This window comes from Rosa chinensis, chromosome 4, assembly GCF_002994745.2.
Source record: "Rosa chinensis cultivar Old Blush chromosome 4, RchiOBHm-V2, whole genome shotgun sequence".
NCBI classification, from domain to species: Eukaryota; Viridiplantae; Streptophyta; class Magnoliopsida; order Rosales; family Rosaceae; genus Rosa; species Rosa chinensis.
In genome coordinates, this window is record NC_037091.1 from 56,082,592 (window position 1) to 56,104,062 (window position 21,471).

Consider the following 21,471-nt stretch of genomic DNA (forward strand, 5'->3'; position numbering starts at 1 on the left):
ATGGGATTCTCCACCTGATGTGTTCTGTGGATAAACTACCCCAAAAGTGGGACCCACATAATACTGATTAGTGGTACAAGATGATTGTATAATGAGTCGGTAAGTACTGTAATACACATAAGAGAACCTCACCACCAAATGAAATCATACAAAAAACAAGTAGTTGAATTGAAAGGTTGGAATTGTTCCTAAAATTAGCTCAAACCATATAAAATAATGCACCATTCAGAAATGGTAAATAACATTTCATTAGAAAAATCAAGCAAAAGGTGCTTTGGCAATATTAAAAGAGAACCAAATTTGTAAAAGCAAGATTAGATAACAAACCAAAATATCATTTCTTTTTATCGAATTTGACCTTCCAAGAAATTTAAAAAGCATATATGATATGAACTTAAATAAAACGAGGGCATCCTTCCCCAAATTCCCAAGAAAAAAACCATCTTCAATTCATCATCATCATCATCATCATCTTAGAAAAAGACCAAGTTTTTATGATATACGTATTTTATTTGGGACCATAAAAAGCAGGCAACACCGAAAACAGTCAATCTCAGCCGCCTATATGTCAGAGAGGGTAAAGATAGATAAAAAGCAGAGAGGTAGGGGAACAAAGCCTTTCTGTTTGTCTTGTCTTTGGTGCTGGGTATTAAGCTCTCCCTGAACACAGACCAAAACACCCAGAAAGATTAAAGCTTTTGTTGGTTTTGGGTTGTGGGTTTCACCCAGAAAGATTAAAGCTTTTTAGAACATAGAGACGAGTTGTTGCTTTCTCTCTGCTCTTGGTTCTCTGTGTTTTTTGTGTGATGGAGATGATATATTACCAGTCTTCTTACCAGGAGTCTTTGAATGTTATAGAGGCTGATGTACAGCATGCCAATTCTCTGTGAGTACAACTTTACTTCTTGTTAATTGCTGTGGTTCCTGTTTTTAGTTTGTCCTGCATATCTTTTTCTCAAGTGGCAAGTTTTGTGTTTTGGGTCCAAGTCCTAATTTAAGCCTTTTAATCATGGTCAAAGATTATAATTTGCTAATTGAGGCAAGAATAAGCAAAACCCATATTGTCTAGTGCATTATAGACTGTATTTTGTCAATTTGGGAGCATGGTTGAGTTATTGATTGAATTGGAAAGGTGGATACTTTGCTCGTTGTTTGTGCTATTTTAGTGATTGTAAATTTGTTTGGATTATGGTTTATGTGTAGAGCTGCTGCAATTCCAAGAGCCAAGGGTGGTGTTCGTTTTGAAATGAAATTGGTTTACAATCATTGGGCTCCCCTCTTCCTGTTCTTGTTACAGTGGATTGATTCCTCTTGCACTTGTCTACTTCCAAGATATCTAAATTTCTTCCATATACTTGTCTACAAGGTTGGTTTCTCTTCTCTAGTCTATTGGTGTATAATGATTGTTGGAAAGGAGTTTACTTTGTTTGTTATGGATTTTAAGCATGCCCTTTTTGATTCAGGTATACACAGATGGCAGGCCGAACATTTCAACCCATGGAAGGAAGGCAACTATAAGGGATTTCTATTGTATGTTAAGTAGCTCAGTTCTTCAATTTGCCAGTGACACGAGTTGAATTGATATTTGCTTCACTAAATTGATTCTAACTTTGTTTGTTTGAAAAATGATCTGCAGCTGTTATCTTACCTTCTCTTCAGCGGCTTCATGGGGATTTTGGGGAATTAGATGATGCTGAGGAAGAGCATCCTAGCATGAAAATTTCTGGAAAGAAGTTAACTAAAGGAGATAGTAGTCTTGGCAGTGCAAAGATAGCTAAAGGAGATAGCAGTCTTGGCAATGCTGAGTTGGAGAGAGAAGAGGAGTGTGGGATTTGCTTAGAGCCGTGCACCAAAATGGTCTTGCCTAACTGCTGTCATGAAATGTGCATCAAATGTTACCGAAACTGGTATGTACAAGGATTAATTCAAATTGAAATGCGTCCCCTGTATCATGTGTGGACTCTATAGCATTAATCATGAGTGGTTGTCTTCAAAAGTCGTTTTTTGCACTTGAAACCTTTTGTTGGTTTCTAGTTTACTAAAACAATCTATGCTTTGTGAATTGCAGGAACAGAAAGTCAGAGGCCTGTCCTTTCTGTCGTGGTAATATAAAGAGAGTAAATTCAGAAGACTTATGGGTGCTCACTTGTAATGATGACGTTGTTGACACTGAAACGGTTTCAAGGGAGGACTTGTTGCGATTCTACCTCTACATCAACAGCCTGCCAAAAGACTATCCAGATGCTCTTTTCTTGGTGTATTATGAGTACTCTAATTTGATTTGAAAAAGAAGAACAAATGAAGATCAGGCGATGTACAGAAAGAAAAGAGGCTCCTGTCAAATGTAAATAGAATCTGGTAAGGAACTTTTATTTGATTCTTACCCAGAATAACAGTTCTATGTTATCCTTATTTAAGTTTAGAAGTCAAGTGTAAGATTGCTTCTTTAGTAATATCAAAATTCTCATTTCAGAGATTTGGGTTTCATCAGACAATACAAATCCATTAGTAAGCACAAAAAAAAACTTGTTAATACAATGGCTAAATGGCAGCGATGAGGAACTCCATGTAGAACACTAGTGTGGTGTGGGATGCAACTGGGTTTGCCTCATAGATGCTTTATCTTACAGCAACTTACTTACTTATGGGCTTGCCTCATAATATGTAGCTTCCCTTTTTGGTGGTATATATATATGGTTTGCTCCCCTAACAATCAGGAAATGAAAGGTTGGAGCCAGATTATTTAAATAAAGTGGGTTTTCTTTTCCGCATGAACTTTGTGTTCAGTGTGTTTGAATTCCTCATGAGCTTTGTCTTCAGTGCTGCTCTGCTTCTTTTGGTGAAAAACTCACTTTCATTAGTGAAGGCATAATGTTCACAATGAGATTCATTAGACGATATCCTTGGGGGCTTCTCTGTGATGAAACTACTGATTGAATCCAATTGTATTACAAATTTTGTTTCTCGTTGTTCCTTATCATCGCTAGGTTTCTTGCCTAATTGGTTTGTTTGCCAGAAATTTGGGCCTGATCTAGGGAGTAATTTAAAGTTTTGATCATTTTGAATGATTCAAAATGAAATTAAAACTGGTATGGCCGCTGGCCTGAGTCACGAGTTTGACACTGCAATGAAAATTAACAGAAAAGGAACTCCTTTTCCTTCAATGTTTTTGTTTTTGCTTTGTTTTTTTAAAGCATACGACTGGGAGTAATAACTAACAAGAGCTTACTCAAAAAACAATTAAGAGTGCTGGTTTATTACATAACAATAAGTTTGAACATCCTTTGTTGTAGACAAACCTAAGCGCTAAAGCGATTTTATTGATTAATTTAGATAACACAGTTAAAAGCACAACGACAGGGAGTACGGACACTACATTTACTATTCGCAGGATCAGACACTTTTGAACACATTTACTATTTACTATAAACCAAAGATGAGTTACTGTTAACTCAGGCCCGAAATGAAGTGACGCTTTTGCCCTTGCTTTTTTCTTCAATTACAATTTGCCATTATTCTATGACGTTCTTATTCCCCGCCAACCTGAGCCTTCGCACACTATCGAGAGAGAGAGAGACAGAAACTCTGAGAGCGACAGTGAAAGAGATAATAGAGATTTGGATTTGTTTTGGAAGAGGTCTGATTTCAGTTGATCGACAGAAACACTGAGAGAGAAGTAGAGATCGATAGCAAGATTTGGATCCATATTAAGCCAAGATTGTGGTGTTTTGATAGAAAGAGAAGTAAGAGTGTTTGGTTTCAATTATCTTTTGTGTTGGTGGGTTTCGGGAGAGTCAGGATTGCAGGTATGGAACTTTTCTTTTGCTGTGGTTGTTGTTAGTTGTCGTTTCCGTTGATTGGGTGTTGTTGGTTTTGGATTAATCTAAGTCTTTATGTCTTGGGGGTTTTCTTCGTCTTTGGATTTGGAATCTGGGTAATCGATTGAGAGGGTTTCAGATTGTAGTTTTATTGATACGTGGTGGTTCACTTGATTTCATGGATTTGTTTTGTGAGTTTTCGTTGGTATTAATTTTTGATCAAATTCTGCACCAATTTGTAGTTTATGTAAAGGGATGAGTTTAGGTGGCTAATTAATTACATATTAATTAATGTATATAGAGCTCGATCAATTAAGGGAAATGAGAGATCTGGGTAGGGAAGACTATAGAGATTGTAGCAGGTTATGCCGGGTGCAACGTATGTATCTGAAATTTTCTGTTTCTTGGTTTCTGCATTTTGGGCCTCTTCTTCCGTTTCCTGCGTTTTCCTTTTGCTGCAATTGTGGCCATGTATATTGTTTTACAGTAAAAGGGTATCCCATTGGGTTAACTGGGCTAATTGAGTAGGTATGTTATGGTCAGCTCTTTTGGTAAAATAGCAATGTGAAAATCAGGAAAGCAACGAAAAAGAAAATGAACTGTATTTGTTTGACTTCTTTCCATACAATTTGTTTTTTGAGTTTGATCATTTTGTTTGTTTTTTTTTCAGTTCAGTCTTTATGATCACTTTTTAATCGCTGCATGTATCTGCTTTGTTTTCTGCATGAAATTAACTTCAGACATTTTATGTTAATCTTTCATCATTCGATGTCTGCTTGCTCGAATCAAGGGATTTAAATTGGACTTCTTCTCTAAAGCCAGTCTGCATGTATGGACTATTGAACTACAATCCTGTTTAAGAGTACATGGTTCTTTCACTGGTTGAAAGCTGCCTTCCCAATTCCAGTTCCAAACTTGGGAATACAATTATATCAACTTGGTCATATTATGGTAAAATGATGTCAAAATCTTTGAATGTCCTTTTCAGTAATGGCTGCAACATTATTGGAGCTTTATTTAATCATTTGTTTTGCAAGCAACCACATTTAATTTGGTTCTTCATAATGGAAAGGCCAGCTTGGCCAGAAGTGTTCAACTGTGTGTTGATTGTTTAATATATATACATTTTTTCAGATTGACCGAATGGGCCGAATGGTTCCATCTTTTCTTCTAAGTTCATAAGTACAAATACTGGTTTACAATGTTGATTGTTGTGCTTTCTATAAGTTGCTAAGCTCATGTATATATAGATATTGGTAACTTACAGTGTATGTAGAAGGTAATATATTGGTCTCAAATAGCTCATTGATTTCGAGAAGAGCATAATTGGAACAATTGGTTAAAATATGCTAAACAGAATAGGAAGTTGGTATCATGTTTTTCTTATTTTGCAAAGAGCTGTCTAAAATATTATAGATTTTTTTTTTCCTCTTTTCAAGTGAGTGACTCCTTTATCACTGGAAATGAGGAAAACAATTGTTTTTGTAAGGTTTGTAAAAAGAGAAGCAGCCATTTCAGATCATCATTTGCATATGAATTGATCATGGCTTCATGGTGTCACATAATAGTTTCAGAGTTTAATGATGAAGTAATTTTACAGTTTAATGATGAAGTGGAAATGAAACAAGAATAATATGTAAAGAAGTTTGATCTAATTAACAATTTGTTCAGATAGTTCCATGTTTTGTGTGAAAAAAATGTTTCTTTTCTTTTCTGCAGTGTACGTACATCCAAAAATTCTTTTTGGTTGTCTGTATATATTTTGTTTTCTTTACATTCAAATATTCAAAATTGTTTTGTTCTTGCAGATTATATGCAAAAAACTTTTGGCAACATTTTTCTGCTGCTGTCCCTTTGTCTGCTGCTCAATATTATCTTGGTTTTGTATTTTTATTCAAGTATGAAGTATAAAGTACTGTTAAAATATTTCTGTATTCCCTGTATAATATGTACGGCTAATGTAATATCAAATTTTTTAACTGTTGTCATTTTATTTTCGAGATTTGGAGAACAGATTGCAGTCAGATTCCTTAACTGTTATTGATCCAGGTAAACAAATTTTTGAGGCTATGCATTACAACTGTACAGCTTACTGATTGTATTTGGCTTCTTTTTTTTTTTTTTTTGTTTGATGAGAACTGATTGTATTTGGTTTGTAATTATATTTTCGCAAACCTGCTGGCTCTATCTGAATTTTTGCTTTTGTGTTTTCTTTCTTTTCTATTTTTTAATATCTTGGCATGTATAATAGGTATATATTCATTTTGGCATGTACGTACACTGCAGAAAAGAAAAGAAACATTTTTATACTGATTTCCAATTTCTATGCGATGTGATGTTAGCATCTGATTTCGCAACCCGCCGTCCACCTTGATAGTCTGCAAGACTTGATGTCCGTCTACAGGTGTATGAATCTAAGAACCATCCAACCATGGCACAATTTAGGCACAAATTACCTCATCTGTAATACACAAGCGCGTCCTCTCCTTCCCTCTCTATTCTGCTTCACCGCCAAAAGTACAGAACCTTCTCCCTCCTTCTCTGCTTCACTTCCAGCCACCTCTGAATCTCTCTATCTCTCTCTTTGCATTTGAATTTCCCACGGGTAATCTCATCGGCCACCAAAGACTTCAATTTCTCAATCAATTTTACATTCGGAGGTCAATTTCTCCATCAATTTTACATTTGGTTCGGCTCTAGGGTTAGGGTTTTGGTTTTGTGCATTTGCGTTTTGTGGTTTTAAAGATGGGGTCTTTTTTGGTTTTGTAGTGATGGAGGAGCAATTCGTACTCAGAGTCCCACCTTCAGTTGCAGAGAGATTAGATCGTCTTCTCAGTGAGAATGCTTCTTCAGACGACAAGTCGTTGGATTTGTCTTTCGAAGGTCAGAGCAAATGTACTTTCTGGATTGTATGCATCCTCAGTAGAACTGTTTAGTCCTGCATTGCATTTCTGTTATATAAAAGGCAGAACCCTCTGATAGGATTAAAAATGGCTAGATTTTCGGTGTTGTTTCGTCAATGAGAGTTGATTAGGGTCTTTGTTATGAAGCTGCTTTGAGAATGGTGGCTAGTGATACATGGATAGTACTTTTGCATGGGAGTGATGCATTTGTTGGATTATATTGGAGGGTTTAGTAGCAATTGGTTTGGACTTGGGATGGCAATTCGGTGTGATGCTTTGTAAATTGTTCGATCTTTTGCCTGCTTAGTGTGCCTGTAGCTCTTGTTCATACCAGCATTGTGATTAATTATGATTTCGAGTATGTTATATGGACATGGCAACTGGCTAAGTAGAGAGGAAAACAGTAACGATGGTGTATGTGTGTAGTTTGTTTTTTCCTTACCCTGTTTCATCAAATGGTTTGCATGTAAGCTTGAAATATATTGCAGAGGATGGCCGGAGTGGAACATTTGTAATTGGCAATGACCGGTTCCCTGCATCGCTCTTGGATCTTCCTACTGTTGTGGAATCCTACAAAACGTATGACGATAGTGTGTTAATTAAGACTGCAGATATTGGTCAGGTGGGGTGCTGTATGTCAAAGGCATATTGAAACAGCTAATTATGTGAGTGCTTCATTTCAAAGGCATTTATGTGATATTTTTGGGTTTTGACAGATGATTATGGTTAGAGATCCAAATGATCCTGCTCCAGATACAGTTGAGTACAGGCATGGTCTCACCCCTCCGATGAGGGATGCTCGAAAGCGAAGATTTCGCAGGGAGCCTGATCTAAATGTAACATTACTATCTTTACATTGGATTTTTTATTTACTAATGCCATATATATTACGGTAGGAAAGAAGAAATCCAGTGTCGCTTGGTGTAAAAGTGTAAAAAAAAAAACATAAATAAATTGGAAAGAAATGTCTTCTGAGAGAGACTCCTATAATTGTTGAGGCCTTTCTTTTTTATTTTACAGCACAGTTATCTTACGCTCATATACTTCACATCTGGATGTTGTTGCTGATAGTGATATTGTTGCATTTTACAGCCTGAGCTTGTCCAGCGTGTTGAGCAAGATCTGCTGAACATTAGTGCTGGTGGACCAGCTGACAATGTGGATATCCTTTTATATAATGTTTGAACATTTTTTGTTAAAGTTTGGCAAAATGTGGAAATAGTAGATTTTGGTCAAGTGAGAAATAGAATCCCTCCTACTTTTGGTTTTAAACTTATACTGTTAAGCCTAGAATGCATCCCTATTTATGATGATTTACTAGGCCTTATTTTCATGAAGGCCGCATAAATTGCAATTGTATGTCTTTTTGTTTAGCTGAACATGTTATTTTCCTTGCCTTTTTCTCCTCTTTTATAAGAAATTTTTAGGCCTCTTGTTCATCAGGTTATGAAGCGTACTGTTACATCAATTGATATGTGACTCTATCTCACTGCTAATACAGAAACTTTTCTGGATCTGTGATGATGGATTTGGCGCTGTTGTCTTGTAACATTCAATCTGTATCATGTGCGAAGTTCTGTATGTTCTGTTTTGTTTATCCCTTGATTTGATAGCTCACATATTGAAGTAGCTGAGCAAGAGAAAAATCGAGATGGCAAGACTGGTAATACAAGTAAAAACCCTGCACCAGCACCTGAATCAAAAACTGATATTCCTGAGGCTGCTACAAACACAGGGGAGCCTGATGGAGAGCCTGATAGAAGTGATTCGGATGAATCTGACGATTCAATTTGAAGCAAGCCCTTGTGCTGATATCGTTTCCCCCGTCAAGCTTCTTGATGAAGTTAAGATGTGCATATCGAAAAGAACAGGGATGAAAGCTTGTTTTCTGAATGATAGCATAAATTTATGTTGTGTTGATAACATTAACATGTATGCTAACATTATTTTTGATCTCCTCCTAGTCGGTTTGCCAGTTCTGAATATCCTCAGGATTCTCAAAGAACTTGTATGATTTGGTAGTATATGGTGGAAAACTTGTCTACAAGTTTGTACTTTTGCAAAGCTATGCCAAGTTTCATTTCTTCGTTCCAAAGGCATTTATAGGCTGTGGTATTGTCTTTTTGAAGTGTTGCTTGAATGTTTGGGCTACCCACATCCACTATAAGTTACCGTCTACTCCTTCCTATTGGGCTGAACATGCAGCCTTTTCTTTCTACTGAATGCTAAAATTAATTTTGAGCGAGTGTATGCGCAATAGACTAACTTGGTTTGACATATTCGTATCTGGGAATCAACAAATACAACTCCACATCGTTCACATGCTTCACCATTTTTTGTTCTTGAGTTCAAGATGACCCCTAAACCTTATTCCGGTATGCTACTTTTCCTAAACAATAAAATTTCCCATCATACCATGAAGTTAAATGTGCAAACCAATTCGAAATTAAATTGTAATTCCCGCATGAGCCATGAGATGAATTGATATAAGAAAGAGTGTTGCAGCAGAGAGCCAGCTAATGTTGTGAGGATCGATCATGGCGGAAAATCCTAGAACTTGTCTTGAAGACTTAAACATAGTTCTAATTTTCCATGTGATCCATGGACCATGAGCCTAGTTCTAGTAGCTAGCTAAGCTACGCTGCTTAAACAAATTGATTATTTCCCTTTTCAGATCTGATTTTCCGTAGTACTACTCCCATTATGTGAAACTCGGATTCTTTAGTAGCAACGGTCGGTCACTCATTCCTATACACCCCACATTAAAAAATGAACAAAGACATCCTGTTATGATGAGTAATGAGCATTAGTCACCTTCACTCGTATTCCTATTCGTCATATTTTTTTCCCTTCTTCTTCTTCTTTTTCTGCGGCCGTCTTTCGGATGAGATCGAACAAGCACATGAAGGTAAGCCTATAAATCAATTAAGAAAAACTAATCACGAAGTTACTAATGTTTAACAATTAAGACTCCACCGGGGCATGCACCAACCCCCTGGGTTTATGCATATCCTTAACACCATAATCGAGCTCGTGATGCATAGACTAAACTTGAGGACATGCATAGACTTTATATTCATGTAGTAAACTGTATATGATTGCTGGAATTCAAGGTGGATGTTATCCAAATGTGAATGGAGCCAAATTGCAATATGGTTACCAAAACCTAGTCCTGCGTTTCTCACTGTTTGGCTCCAAAAACCAGCTGGTGTGCAAACAGTCTCTTTTGGGGCGAGTGGTTGCGCAGGCGTGCCAGCACCGCGGGGTGCAGTCGTTGGGGTAGTCCCGTGACCTGACTTCTTCTTCAAGCGCTGTGGACGAGGAGAGCACCAACCTCGTCACAGGGTTCTTTTCTTGCCTTCCGGAAAAGGACTTCTTGCCTTACGCGGGTAAGGGCTTTGGTTGTGGTCTCTTTGCGTTCACTGAATCGATACTCAACTTGAAAGCTGAGCAGAGCAATCACTGGGAAGTTTGAGAGGAACACGGATTCGCTAAAGCGTGACTTTAGCTTCGCTGGGTTGCGAGGGCGTTACCCTTGCTTCGCTGGAAGTAACAGTGGCGGTTGTGCTCGCAGTCGGCTCCCGGGGAGACTGGGACTGGAAGTACGGTCGCCGGGTTGATCTGGTGAGGCTGACAGTCGGCTCGCGAGGAGACTAGGACTGGCGAGCGGTCACCGGGTTTCAACAAGGTTGAGGGTTTGCTCTGGGGAGGCTTTGTAATCGCTGGGATTGATTGATTAGAGAGAGGTCTCTTTCTGTATCGTCTTTAGCCTCTATATATAGGCTACTGCAGATTCATTTTCCAAATAGGAATGGAATACTATATTTTAGGCCACAGTTATTGGCCTTGAATCAAATCAAAACTCTTAATAGTTTTGATATTATCGTAAGTAATAAAAGATTGACTCTGTTATCGCTTAGAATATAGGTCAAGATTAATTGCCTCTTAGAGTCCTAGATGTGATCGCTGGATGCGAGCAGTAGGATCCACACGTATTAATTGCAAATATATCTTCACGCCTTCACGAGCGCTCATATCTTCATACAATTAAGGCTGATATCTCCTTCTGAAACACGGGATGAGCAGCATCACAAACCAAGTCCATGTAGTCCCATTTTTGGGCCGCAAGTATCGGCCCACTGGCTCAGACCCACTAAAGGATTTTGCCAAACTATGTTTTGGGCTCAAACATTGCCCCCCAGGCCCCGAAATCAGGCCTGCTAAAATGCAACTGATTGAAGGGGACTTAGAAAGACGCGTCGGTCGCTTGAAACGATGCCATCAATGAGGGTCGCGTCCCTTCATTTGTGAAACGCTTTCTGTCGCATCGTTTCCCTCACAAAGTTCTTTATTTAAACGTACAGCCGCAACCCTGTCACATCAGACACTCCGTCAAACTCTAAACCCAGAAAAACCCATCTCTGCTCCATCTTCTTTGCAAACGTTCCAGAAATGGCTCCCCCTAAGAAAATCATCATCGATCAGGAAGAAGAATTGAACGAAACGGCTGCTCGGACCTGGGGCACCAGTATCGGTGCTCGCATTCATCTAGAGACCACTATTCACCGACCCCTACTCCTTCGTTTTTCCGATCACCACACCGGATTAGGCCCAGCACCGCAAGGTGTTATCCCAGATGATGCCATCGCTATGTACTGTCTTCCTGTCCGACGACCCATTCTAGTCCTCCGAAGGACTCCCGGAGACTTTAGCGGTTGGGGTGTCCAAAACCATCGAGCCAAGATAGGGAATTGGCCATCCTCCATTAGTGCACAGGAAACTTCTTGGTATCGCGAGGCGCGGGCGCGAGATCTAGGTCGCTGGAATGCTGCAGGTATCACCCACGCTATTGATCTGTGCTTCCATCTTCCTCGCGGTGGTAATCGTTCGCCACTCGCTGCTTTCCTCTGTTTCTGGAATACCGCCACCAACACATTTGACTTCAGATTTGGTCAAATGAGCATTACCCTGTTGGACATTCTCGCCATCACTGGCCTTCCCATCGATGGCGAGCCGTATGTGCATGGTCAATTTGACTCTATCGACTTTACTTTGACCATGGCTCAGCAAGGCCGCAGCGCTCATAGCGGTTCATACCCAAGATGGCTGGCATATTACAGTCGGGAACACAATGCGACCGGAGGAATCGCTTTCCTCGAATATTGGCTCTGTAAATTCATATTCTGCACCTCCTCTTGCAAACCCACTGGCACCTGGACCTATTTAGCAACGGCCCTCTACAATGGCCGCAACATCGGGCTCGGACAACCAGTCTTGGGCGCCATTTATCGCATGCTGTACCAAGCGACGATGCATCCCTTTGAGATCAACATTTCCGGACCTTTCTGGATCTTGGACTTCTGGATCCAGACCTACTTCCCATTCTTCCGTCGTGAAGATATCCTGCAATCCCCGCCGGTCGATCAATTGGTAGGTCGATGGTTTTGTCGCGAGGACAAGTACTCATCTCCCCCTTACTCTGAATGCTTTTCTTATCTGTACTTGCTAGACGACATGCCATACTGTGATTTAATTCTGGGGAGAAGATTCCCTTATGTGCTTCAATATGGCTTCCTCCCTGGCGATCCTCGTTATCCTGACCGCGCTCGCCTGGCGTTCCGCCGCGCTATCTCCTGTTCAGACATCCGGATTGCTGCCGAGGAACTCAGCTATGAGCTCTACGCTCCTAATCATTTCGCCCGCCAATTTGGTCTTGTCCAATTGGTACCAGTCCCTCTGTATGATGCCTGGAATTACAACACTTCCTGGCGAAGATTCGGTCCACCTTCCGGGCCCTCGCCGGCGCAAAGTATGCTCGTGCTGGTCGACCTTCCCGATTGGGCCCAAAACCTAGAGGCTGTCGACGGAACCGAAGAAGGGTATGAGATTTGGTGGAGAGAAGTCTCTGTCAACTGCTGGACTCAACCAGATGACGAACTCTTCGCTACTCTCTTTGGCGAGCTCAGGAAACCATACCCCGCTGATATTGAATTGCTCGCTCGCTTTTCTGAAGACGCCAACAGGCCTCGACCCCTCTAAGTGGTCAGACCTACGCGAGCTCCTCGCCCGGCCCAGGCTGGCATCGTAATTCGTGAACCACCTCCAGAAGTAAGTACTGCAACTCTAATCTCTGCAAACTCCCTCATTGTTCCTTTATTCATTCTTGTTTGTATTAGGGGAGTGCGCCGCGCCCTGGCCGCCGCACAAACCATGCTTCACCGGTCGCTGGACAAACTGGAAAACAGAAGGCAGTACTTGCTGAAGCTACAGCTGAGGGTTCTTCTTCCTCTTCTGATGACGACGATCTACAAACCGTAAGAACCCTTTGTCTTCAGGACCAACTTTGTGATTTGAATGCTAACCTCTTGCTTCTCCCAGGTCGTGGCTGCTATAGCCCGCAAGCGTAGTCGCTCAGATACTCATGCTGACCCCTGGGAAGGAGATGAACCGATGGCTGACCGGCTGGTAAGAGGCAAAGAGCCTATGTTAGAAATTATCCCTGTCTCTGCCCATATCTCACACCCTTCTCCTTTACAGGTTCGTCGCAGACCATCTACATACGCTGGGGAAGGCTCTTCGGCTGCCATTCAAGGAACAACTGCTTCGCGAGCGCCAACACCCGTGGGCCCTGAAAATCTTCCACCTCCTGTCAGCACTGATGGTGGCTCAGCCCCTATTCCTGTGCAAATCATAGCGGATAGCTCCGATGAAACGGAAGAGAATGCGCCCCTTCCGGACGCACCACATGAGGATTTGATCGCTACACAACCACCAGCGCTCGCGTCACCTGATCACAATCCTGATGAGGAAGCTCAGGAATCCGCGCCAGTAAATGTCTCAGGCGAGGGCCCTGTCGCAGAGGTATTCTTAATTGAAAATTGATGCCTTAGTTCTTGTCCTTCTTTGTATACCTGACCGTCTTTCCTCATTGCAGAGTGATGTCCCTGCTGAGGAGGTCGCTGTCCTGTCGCAGACCCTGCTGAGCCAGCTGATGAAGGCATGGCGAATCGAGAACCTGCCCCCAGATTCTAGAAATAGGTGTTGATATGGATGCAGTACCCGAACAAGTTGCGGCCCCGACCGTCGAACCTCAAGTAGGCCCTGCTGCTGCTGCCGCTGATGCCGATATCATCGCTGAAGTTCCTCCTCCTGAGCCTCCTAATAGGCTGGAAAGACTTGTTCGCGTACTCGAAGTGGCTCCTCCGAGGGTCGCAGATGAAGCGAGGGACAATCTGCAGCGACTCCTGGGTCCTGACATTTTACTGCCGGGCGCAGCTGCCAGAGCTCAAGAGTATCTGATGGTACTTCGCCGCGAACGTGCCATCACTGAAGACGAATTTGTTGAGATATATGAGCTCTTGCAAAATCTTCCTGCACGGATCAATGATAGGACGACCGCGGCCGCACAGGCCAGGCAGGTTCAGGCTCACTATCGCGGCCTTGCACAACAAGCAGAGGTATCTCGCGACTCTCTAGGCGAACAAGCGATTCGCGTCAGGGATCTAAGGATCTCACAGAATCACCTTCGGACCCACATTCAGGACCTCCAAGCCCAACTAATCGAAGCCCAGGCCCAATTAGTGACGGTCACGGCCCAACTGGCGCAAGAGGAGCCTCAGATAGAACAGCCCTTAACGGCGCTAGAAGTGATGTCTCAGAACCTGGCTCAAGCGCGCGAAGCAGTTCGACAAGCAGAGCACGCTGCTGCCGACGCTAGCTTTCGTCTGGATGAGCACTTGCTTCGCTTGACCCATGCGGGTCGAAAACTTTAGGCCTCCTGTTTTAGGCCCATCTTACTTTGTATAAGGATATGTTTAATAGATACAATATTCAGCCCGCTTTGTTCGGCCCAAATATCATTTAAGGTTTGCCAATTAATGAACAGCAAGACCGTTGAGAAGATAATCCCATTTTGGGCGGTTGCTTTCTTGGAGACCGTCCTGCTTCCCACGCGTTTTCAATATCTTCCATTTCCGAGATAATCGCATTTAACCGCATTGATTCTCTTATTGATGGCGTTGAAAGCGTCTCAACTGCTTACCGCACGGTGTGAGATCAACCCTATAAATACCAGCATCCAAAGAAGAGCGATAACCAAACCACCATGTTCCTTCCGCCGATAAACTCGCAAGCCCTGTTGCTTTTCCTCCAATTTCTAAAATCTTCCCACCGTGATCTCACCCTTAGCCACAGATTCCTAGGCTTCATGGCTTAATCTCAAGACCTGGTTAGGCTTCATGGCCTAATCTCAGGTCCGGCGGCGTGTCTTTGGTTACTGAAAATCTAGATGTACTTGCCAGTCTCAGTTAAACCGAAGAACACGCCGCGCTCCTAACGCGGCAGAACCACATTCTGAGGAGTCCAACTTTTCAGATTGCCCGAGCGGAGCAAACGGAGGAAGGGAGGAAGGCCATTTTGAGGCTTACCTTTCTGCTTCCGCGGTCTATCTCTGGGGCCTGAGTACGCACTTTCTGATTTACCCCAGGAGGTAGATGTGGTTGTGAGTCGCGCCTGCTCTGGAGCCCAACTCTTGCCTGGAGGAGAGGCCCCACAAAGGGGAATGAAGGCTCTCTTTTTCCCTTCTTCCTCCAGTACCGATGACAGCAGCGGCGACTTAGATGGGAGGAGGATCTGATCGTAGGGGGAAGAATGCTCTGGGGTGGTAGCGTCCAGATCCTTCTCACACGGCCACAACGAACACTTTGAACTTTTATGTCTGTAGCCTCGCATGTGAAACTGTATTGCCCTATTCTGTTGTATGCTTCTGGCCGCAAAGCCACTTTATGAATAAAATGCTTGATTTACTCAAAAATCTATACTCAAAAATCTGCAAAAACACAAAAGCCTCTTGTATAGGAAATAATCCAAAATAAAGCCTCTTGTATAGGCCTTTGTATTTATTCTTAACACGTTTTGTCAAGACAGTGAATAAAAACCAAGTAACTGGTAATATGGACTATAATCATAAACAAAACCTCTTGTATAGGTTCTTACAAAATAAGTCCAAAATAAAGCCTCTTGTATAGGCCCTAATAGATATTGAGGTGCCCCCCAATGTTCAGCGGGGAGCAGAGACAAAAACAAAAAGGCCACAGAGAAAAGGCCGAATAACCATAACGCTGCGAGCCGATGAAGATTAAGGTTGCCCCCCAGTCGGAGCAAGAACAGAGTCGGGAGGATCGTCAAACTCCCAGACACTTGGATAATATTTCTTCAAAAAACGACCGTTAATAGGGTTGCGATGGATATCACCGTCGATGTCTTTGAGGTGAAAAGCCCCGCGCTCCAATATTCGGTGGATAACAAAGGGTCCCTCCCATCGCGGCGTCCATTTACCGCGACCGGTTACCTTTTCACCTAAGGGTAAAATGGCCTTCCAAACGAGGTCACCTTCTTTGAAACTGCGACCCCGCTTCCTCTTGTCATAGGCGCGGGCGATACGCTGTTTGTCCATCACCAAATTGTCCAAAGCGGCCAAGCGCTGCTCGCCTAAGTCTTCGTGCTCCTGCCACATAACTTGAACATAATCCTCGCCAATCAAGTGATGCCGATCTTGGACTCGTAAGGAATGAACATTAATTTCTAATGGTAAGACAACGTCATGTCCAAACATAAGCGCGTACGGCGTCGTGGCGGTGGGATTACGTTTAGAAGTGCGATAGGCCCAAAGTGTCTCGTACAAAGTATCATGCCACTGTCGAGGATTCTCCACCAACATCTTCTTCAGTAAGGTGATGATTATCTTGTTGCTCGCCTCCGCCTGACCGTTAGATTGAGCATAGTACGGAGTACTATGTGTGAATTGAATGCCAAAGTCATTCACCAGTTCGTCAACGGGGCCTCCCATGAACGCTGCCCCCTTGTCCGACACCAACACTTCAGGGATGCCAAACCTGCAGAGAATATTACGGAAAATAAACTGGCGAATGGTAGTGCCGGAGGCCTCATTCAAAGGCTCTGCTTCAACCCATTTCGTGAAGTAATCAGTAGCGACGATGATAAACTTGTGCTGTAGGGAAGAATGAGGATGGATCATCCCAATCAAGTCCAGTGCCCAGCCTCGCGCAGGCCAAGGTTTAATGATAGGTTGCATAGGAATGTTAGGAACATGCTGGACAGGACCGTGTGCTTGACAGTCCGCACAGCCTTTGGCGAATGCAATACAATCCTTCAAAATGCTGGGCCAATAATAACCATGACGTCGGAGGAGCCAACGCATCTTAGGGCCGGCTTGATGAGATCCACATATCCCCGTGTGCACCTCGCGCATCAATCGCTTGGCTTCGCGACCGTAAACACATCGAAAATCTATACCATCTTCGCCACGTCTGCGCAGTTCATCGCCTCTAAGGAAGTAATTCAATGCGAGGAAATGAATTTTCCTATCAACGCTGGAGTCTGGTTGTTTGAGGTATTCAATCAGTGGAATCCGCCAATCGACATCAATGGGCTCTAGTACCGCAACCACGGGATCATCTGGAGGATCAGGTCGAGCAAGCCACGAAGGTAGTGTGCGACGCTCAACTTTCAGAATGCGCTCGCGCACTCCGTACTTCAAGCTGATGCCTGTAGCCAACTGAGCGAGCTCATTGGCAGCAAAGTTACGTTCACGTGGTATATGTTCCATATCAACATCTGTAAATTGGTCCAGAAGCTCAATGGCGTGATTCAGGTATGGGATAAGCAGCCAACTCGTACAGCGATATTTTTCCAGAAGCTGATTGATAACGAGCTGAGAATCGCCGCGAATCTGAACGTCCCGGACGCCCATTTCCAACAGGACTTCGAGTCCAATGATAAGAGCTTCATATTCGGCCTGATTATTAGTACATTGGAACGTGAGCTGGAAAGAATAAGAGAAACGATCCCCGGCAGGGTTTTCCAGAACAATCCCTGCGCCGGCCAGAGTATCTGTTCTTGAGCCATCAAAGAATAACACCCAGGGTTGCAGAGAGATAGTAGCCTGATTCCAGACCGCGTATTCAGGGATGCATGCTTTATCTGGTCGAGTCGTGGCGTTGCAGGCAATTTCCAACTCTTTCAGTACGGGTATTTCTAGCGGAGGATGATGCGCTAGAAAATCTGCGATAGCCTGCCCTTTGACCGCCTTCTGGGGTACATACTGGAGCGAAAACTCTGAAAGTGCCAATACCCATTTGCCAATGCGGCCTCTCAAGATAGGCCGGGACAACATATATTTGACCAAATCGGTCTGAGCGATGATGCAAGTAGTAAAGGATAACATATAATGTCGCAACTTGCACGCCGAAAAGTATAGGGTTAAGCACAGCTTTTCCATAGGGGTGTACCTTGTCTCGCAATCCGTCAGTATACGGCTGAGATAAGATAAAATATAGCGTGCTCGACACCGTCCTCATCGTCCTGAGCGAGCAGGCTACCAATGGAGGCGTCGGCTGCTGCGATATATAGCTTTAACGGGACCCCGGTTCTCGGTGGAACCAAGACTGGTGGGTTTGCCAGATAGGCCTTGATACTGTCGAAAGCGTCTTGATGCTTGGGTTCCTACACAAATTCATTCTGTCCTTGTAGTCTCTGCAAGGGTGAGAAGGGCTGGATTTTCCCTGCAGAATTAGAGATGAAACGCCTTAGAAAATTAATCTTACCCAAAAGACGCTGTAATTCCTTCTTCGTCCGTGGGTGAGACGCATTAATGACTGCGCTTGCCTTGTCCTCGGGGACCTCAATTCCTCGCTGGTGGACTATAAACCCCAGAAAGTCCCCTGCTTGAACCCCGAACACACACTTGGCCGGGTTCATTTTGAGTCTATGTCGGCGCATGCGCTCAAACACTTTCCTGAGATCCGTGATGTGATCCCCTCGCTTCTGGGACTTGACGACTACGTCATCAATGTATATCTCTAAAACCTTTCCCAGTAGGTCGTGGAAGATCAAGTTCATGGCTCTTTGATACGTCGCACCGGCGTTCTTCAGGCCAAAAGGCATGACCACATATTCGAAAACTCCCACGAAGCCAGGGCAGCGGAAAGCAGTCTTGTGTCTGTCTTCTTCAGCGACCGGAATCTGGTGATATCCTGCGGTGCCGTCCATGAAGGACAACAGTTCATGGCCTGCCACCGCGTCCACCAACATATCCGCGACCGGCATGGGGTAAACGTCTTTAGGTGTGGCGAGATTCAAGTCTCTATAATCAACGCAGACTCTCATCTTGCCATTTTTCTTTCGGACAGGCACTATATTAGATAACCACTGGTTATACTTGGCAACCCTTATGATGCCGGATTTGTGCATTTTCTCTACCTCCTCCTTTACCAGAATCTGGGTCTCGGAGTTCATTCGTCGAGGTTCCTGCTTGACGGGCCTCTTTTCGGCAAGAGTTGGTAATTGATGACAAACCAAGTCTGGTGACAGGCCGGGCATGTCCTCATACTTCTCCGCGAAGCAATCCTTGAACTCTAGCAATAGTTCGATGAGCCTCTGTTTCTCGTTAGGCTCTAGGTAAGCACTGATCAATACTTCCATAGGCTCGCTTACAGTACCCAGGTTGATCTTCTCAATAGGGTCTTTGACCTTGGGAGGTGTATCGTCCAGCGCCGCCGGAGCGAGCTGAATATGGACTTCCTCGTCATCCTCCGGATCAGCAAGTTCTTCATTGACGACCTCTAAGGTCGCAGCGCGATCGTAAGCCTCTTTTTCCACCATGTATTCATGTATCGAGTGGAAGGCTTCCATTCCCTCTTCAATGAGGTCGTAATCCATTAATCAGTTAAAGGTTTGGGCACAGCATGGCCGGGCCGCTCCAAGCCTTCTTTTGCGAGCGTGAGACCCCACTGTGCCAGTTCAGAGGCCGTCACCCCTGTGGGGAGGCCCTTATCATCGATGCCACTAACCTGCAATGGAGTGATAGGCTCCAAATAGTATCTGACATCTACATAATTTGCGGAGACCGGGAACGGACGGGGATCTGCTGGGACCACCTCTGCCGTGTCTGTTTCTCTATTCCACATAACCAACTCTTGGTGGAGTGTCGACGGAACACAGTAACTCCGATGGATCCAATCCCTGCCCAAAATGGCGCTGTAGGCCGCATAACAATCCGTCACAAAGAAAGCATAAACTCCCTCTGCTGGTCCGACTTTAATACGCAAGAACAATAACCCTAGGGTTTTGGTTACAGTTCCTGCGAAATTTTTGAGCGCAAGAGATGTGGATTGGATTATCTCCCGCTTGATTCCAAGCAAGTGCATGGTCCGAGTAGTGACAACATTAACGGCCGCTCCGGTGTCAATCATGATTTTGCTGACTTTGATACCACCGATGTCTGCCGTAATGTATAGCGGCCGCATGTGTTGGACCATGGCTGGTGTTGGCCTAGAGAAGTGCATGAGTGACCCCTTGTCTGGAACCCCCGCTGGTTCTGGTAAGGCCCCGTCTTCTACCGGTGTTGCGGCTGCTGAAGTGACCTGCAATGGTTGCGCACCCTCTTCTTCTGTCTCTACGCAATCCTGAGCCGCGACCGGCAAGGCATATTTCGCGGGGAGCACGTAAACCATGTTGCAAGAAACATTATCTGACTCAGTCCCCTCCACGTCGACATTCAGATCAATCTTGGGTTCTTCCAACGGGATATCAGTCTGAAACTGCCGAGCCAAGCGATCTACTAACGACTCCTCTGTAAGGCCTTTTACCTGGCAATGTTTAGGCCCTTGTGACTCGAGTTCTTGCTCACCTGCCAACGACTTAGGGTTTTCCGGTTCCCTACACTCTTTTAGGGCGGAAATGACCGTACTTTGGACTTTCTTAGGTCGCCATTGCAAGGTGCTAACCACTCTGTCCTTGCCCCCCAACCTGTCGAAGACTGAAGCCTTGACCGCCGGTGCTTCATGGGAGAGTATGCGCCTGATATGCGGTCGCTGAGTTGGCGAGCCATTCCTTTGGGTAGGCAGCGGTGAGATCTCTTTAGTAATCCTGCAAAACACACTGGGCTTTGAAGCCCCCATTAGCAAATCTGTTTGTTTGTCAAGACCACAGAGAGGTCTCAGTGGTTTAGCGGCCAGTGCCTCCATTTCTTTCTGGTATCGTTCAGGCGACTTGACCAATTGGGAAGGTTTGATTAGGCCTTGGTCTAAGGCCTCTAGAGTGCGCTTGGCTTCACCGAACCTGCGCTGTAGCTTCCTCTTCCTGGACGGGCTAATCTCCACTGCCTTCCCCTTTTCCCTGGTGTACCATCTGCCTTCTTTGATAGGATTAGCTGCTGCAGGTGGTATATAGGGCTTGGTCAGAACATCTTTGCAGCCGCTCCTGACCTTTTCCTGCTTTGGTTCTTTCGCGGTTGCTTTTAAGTTCAGGAATAAATTGGAGTCTCTGGGGGGTGGTGGTGATGTCACTTTCTCCCGTTCCCTTGGGCTGGTAGGCTGATAGTTCCGCGACGGGGAAGCCCACTTGACTGGTGGCAGGGAACCAAAGCGAAATGTCTGCTCGACTTCCTCATGCGGCATGTGGATACCACATTCCTCTTTACATCGCGAACACAGAACCACGGGTGAGGCCTGGTTGGTTGTCGCAATTTTATCCTTAACAGATGCCTCATCTGCGGTGGATTTATAACCCTGTTTGCTCGTGGCCAAATCCAGTGTTGGTTTCCGTTGCTGCTTTCTATTCCAGTCTACGTTGACTATATTGACCCCAGTATCAGGGAAGGGGTCCACATCCACCAGTGCCGTCGCGGTGACTGGAGCTTCGACCTGCAAGTTACTGTTATTAAGCCATAC

General features: G+C 44.0%; 2 protein-coding genes across 9 annotated transcripts; both read left to right on the forward strand.

Moving 5' to 3' along the window:
- Positions 1-432: 432 nt before the first annotated feature.
- LOC112196018 (E3 ubiquitin-protein ligase AIRP2) lies at positions 433-2,525 on the forward strand. Its single transcript, XM_024336276.2, has 5 exons — positions 433-886; positions 1,204-1,366; positions 1,464-1,530; positions 1,637-1,907; positions 2,069-2,525. The coding sequence occupies exons 1-5, from the start codon at positions 807-809 to the stop codon at positions 2,283-2,285; spliced, it is 798 nt and encodes a 265-aa protein (XP_024192044.1). The 5' UTR covers positions 433-806; the 3' UTR covers positions 2,286-2,525.
- A 1,024-nt stretch (positions 2,526-3,549) lies between these two features.
- Positions 3,550-8,816, forward strand: LOC112196020 (transcription initiation factor TFIID subunit 7). 8 transcript variants are annotated; one of them, XM_024336278.2, is made up of 8 exons: positions 3,550-3,806; positions 5,627-5,716; positions 5,820-5,867; positions 6,588-6,701; positions 7,210-7,343; positions 7,438-7,557; positions 7,814-7,883; positions 8,340-8,816. In XM_024336278.2, exons 2-8 carry the CDS (start codon positions 5,632-5,634, stop codon positions 8,513-8,515), a joined length of 747 nt encoding a protein of 248 aa, XP_024192046.1. In that variant the 5' UTR covers positions 3,550-3,806; positions 5,627-5,631; the 3' UTR covers positions 8,516-8,816. The 8 variants fall into 8 exon arrangements, with proteins under 8 accessions (XP_024192046.1, XP_024192047.1, XP_024192048.1 ...); XM_024336279.2 differs by lacking the exon at positions 5,627-5,716 and adding an exon at positions 6,161-6,335; XM_024336280.2 differs by lacking the exon at positions 5,627-5,716 and adding an exon at positions 6,161-6,335 and having other exon boundaries at positions 5,833-5,867.
- The last annotated feature ends 12,655 nt before the right edge of the window (positions 8,817-21,471 follow it).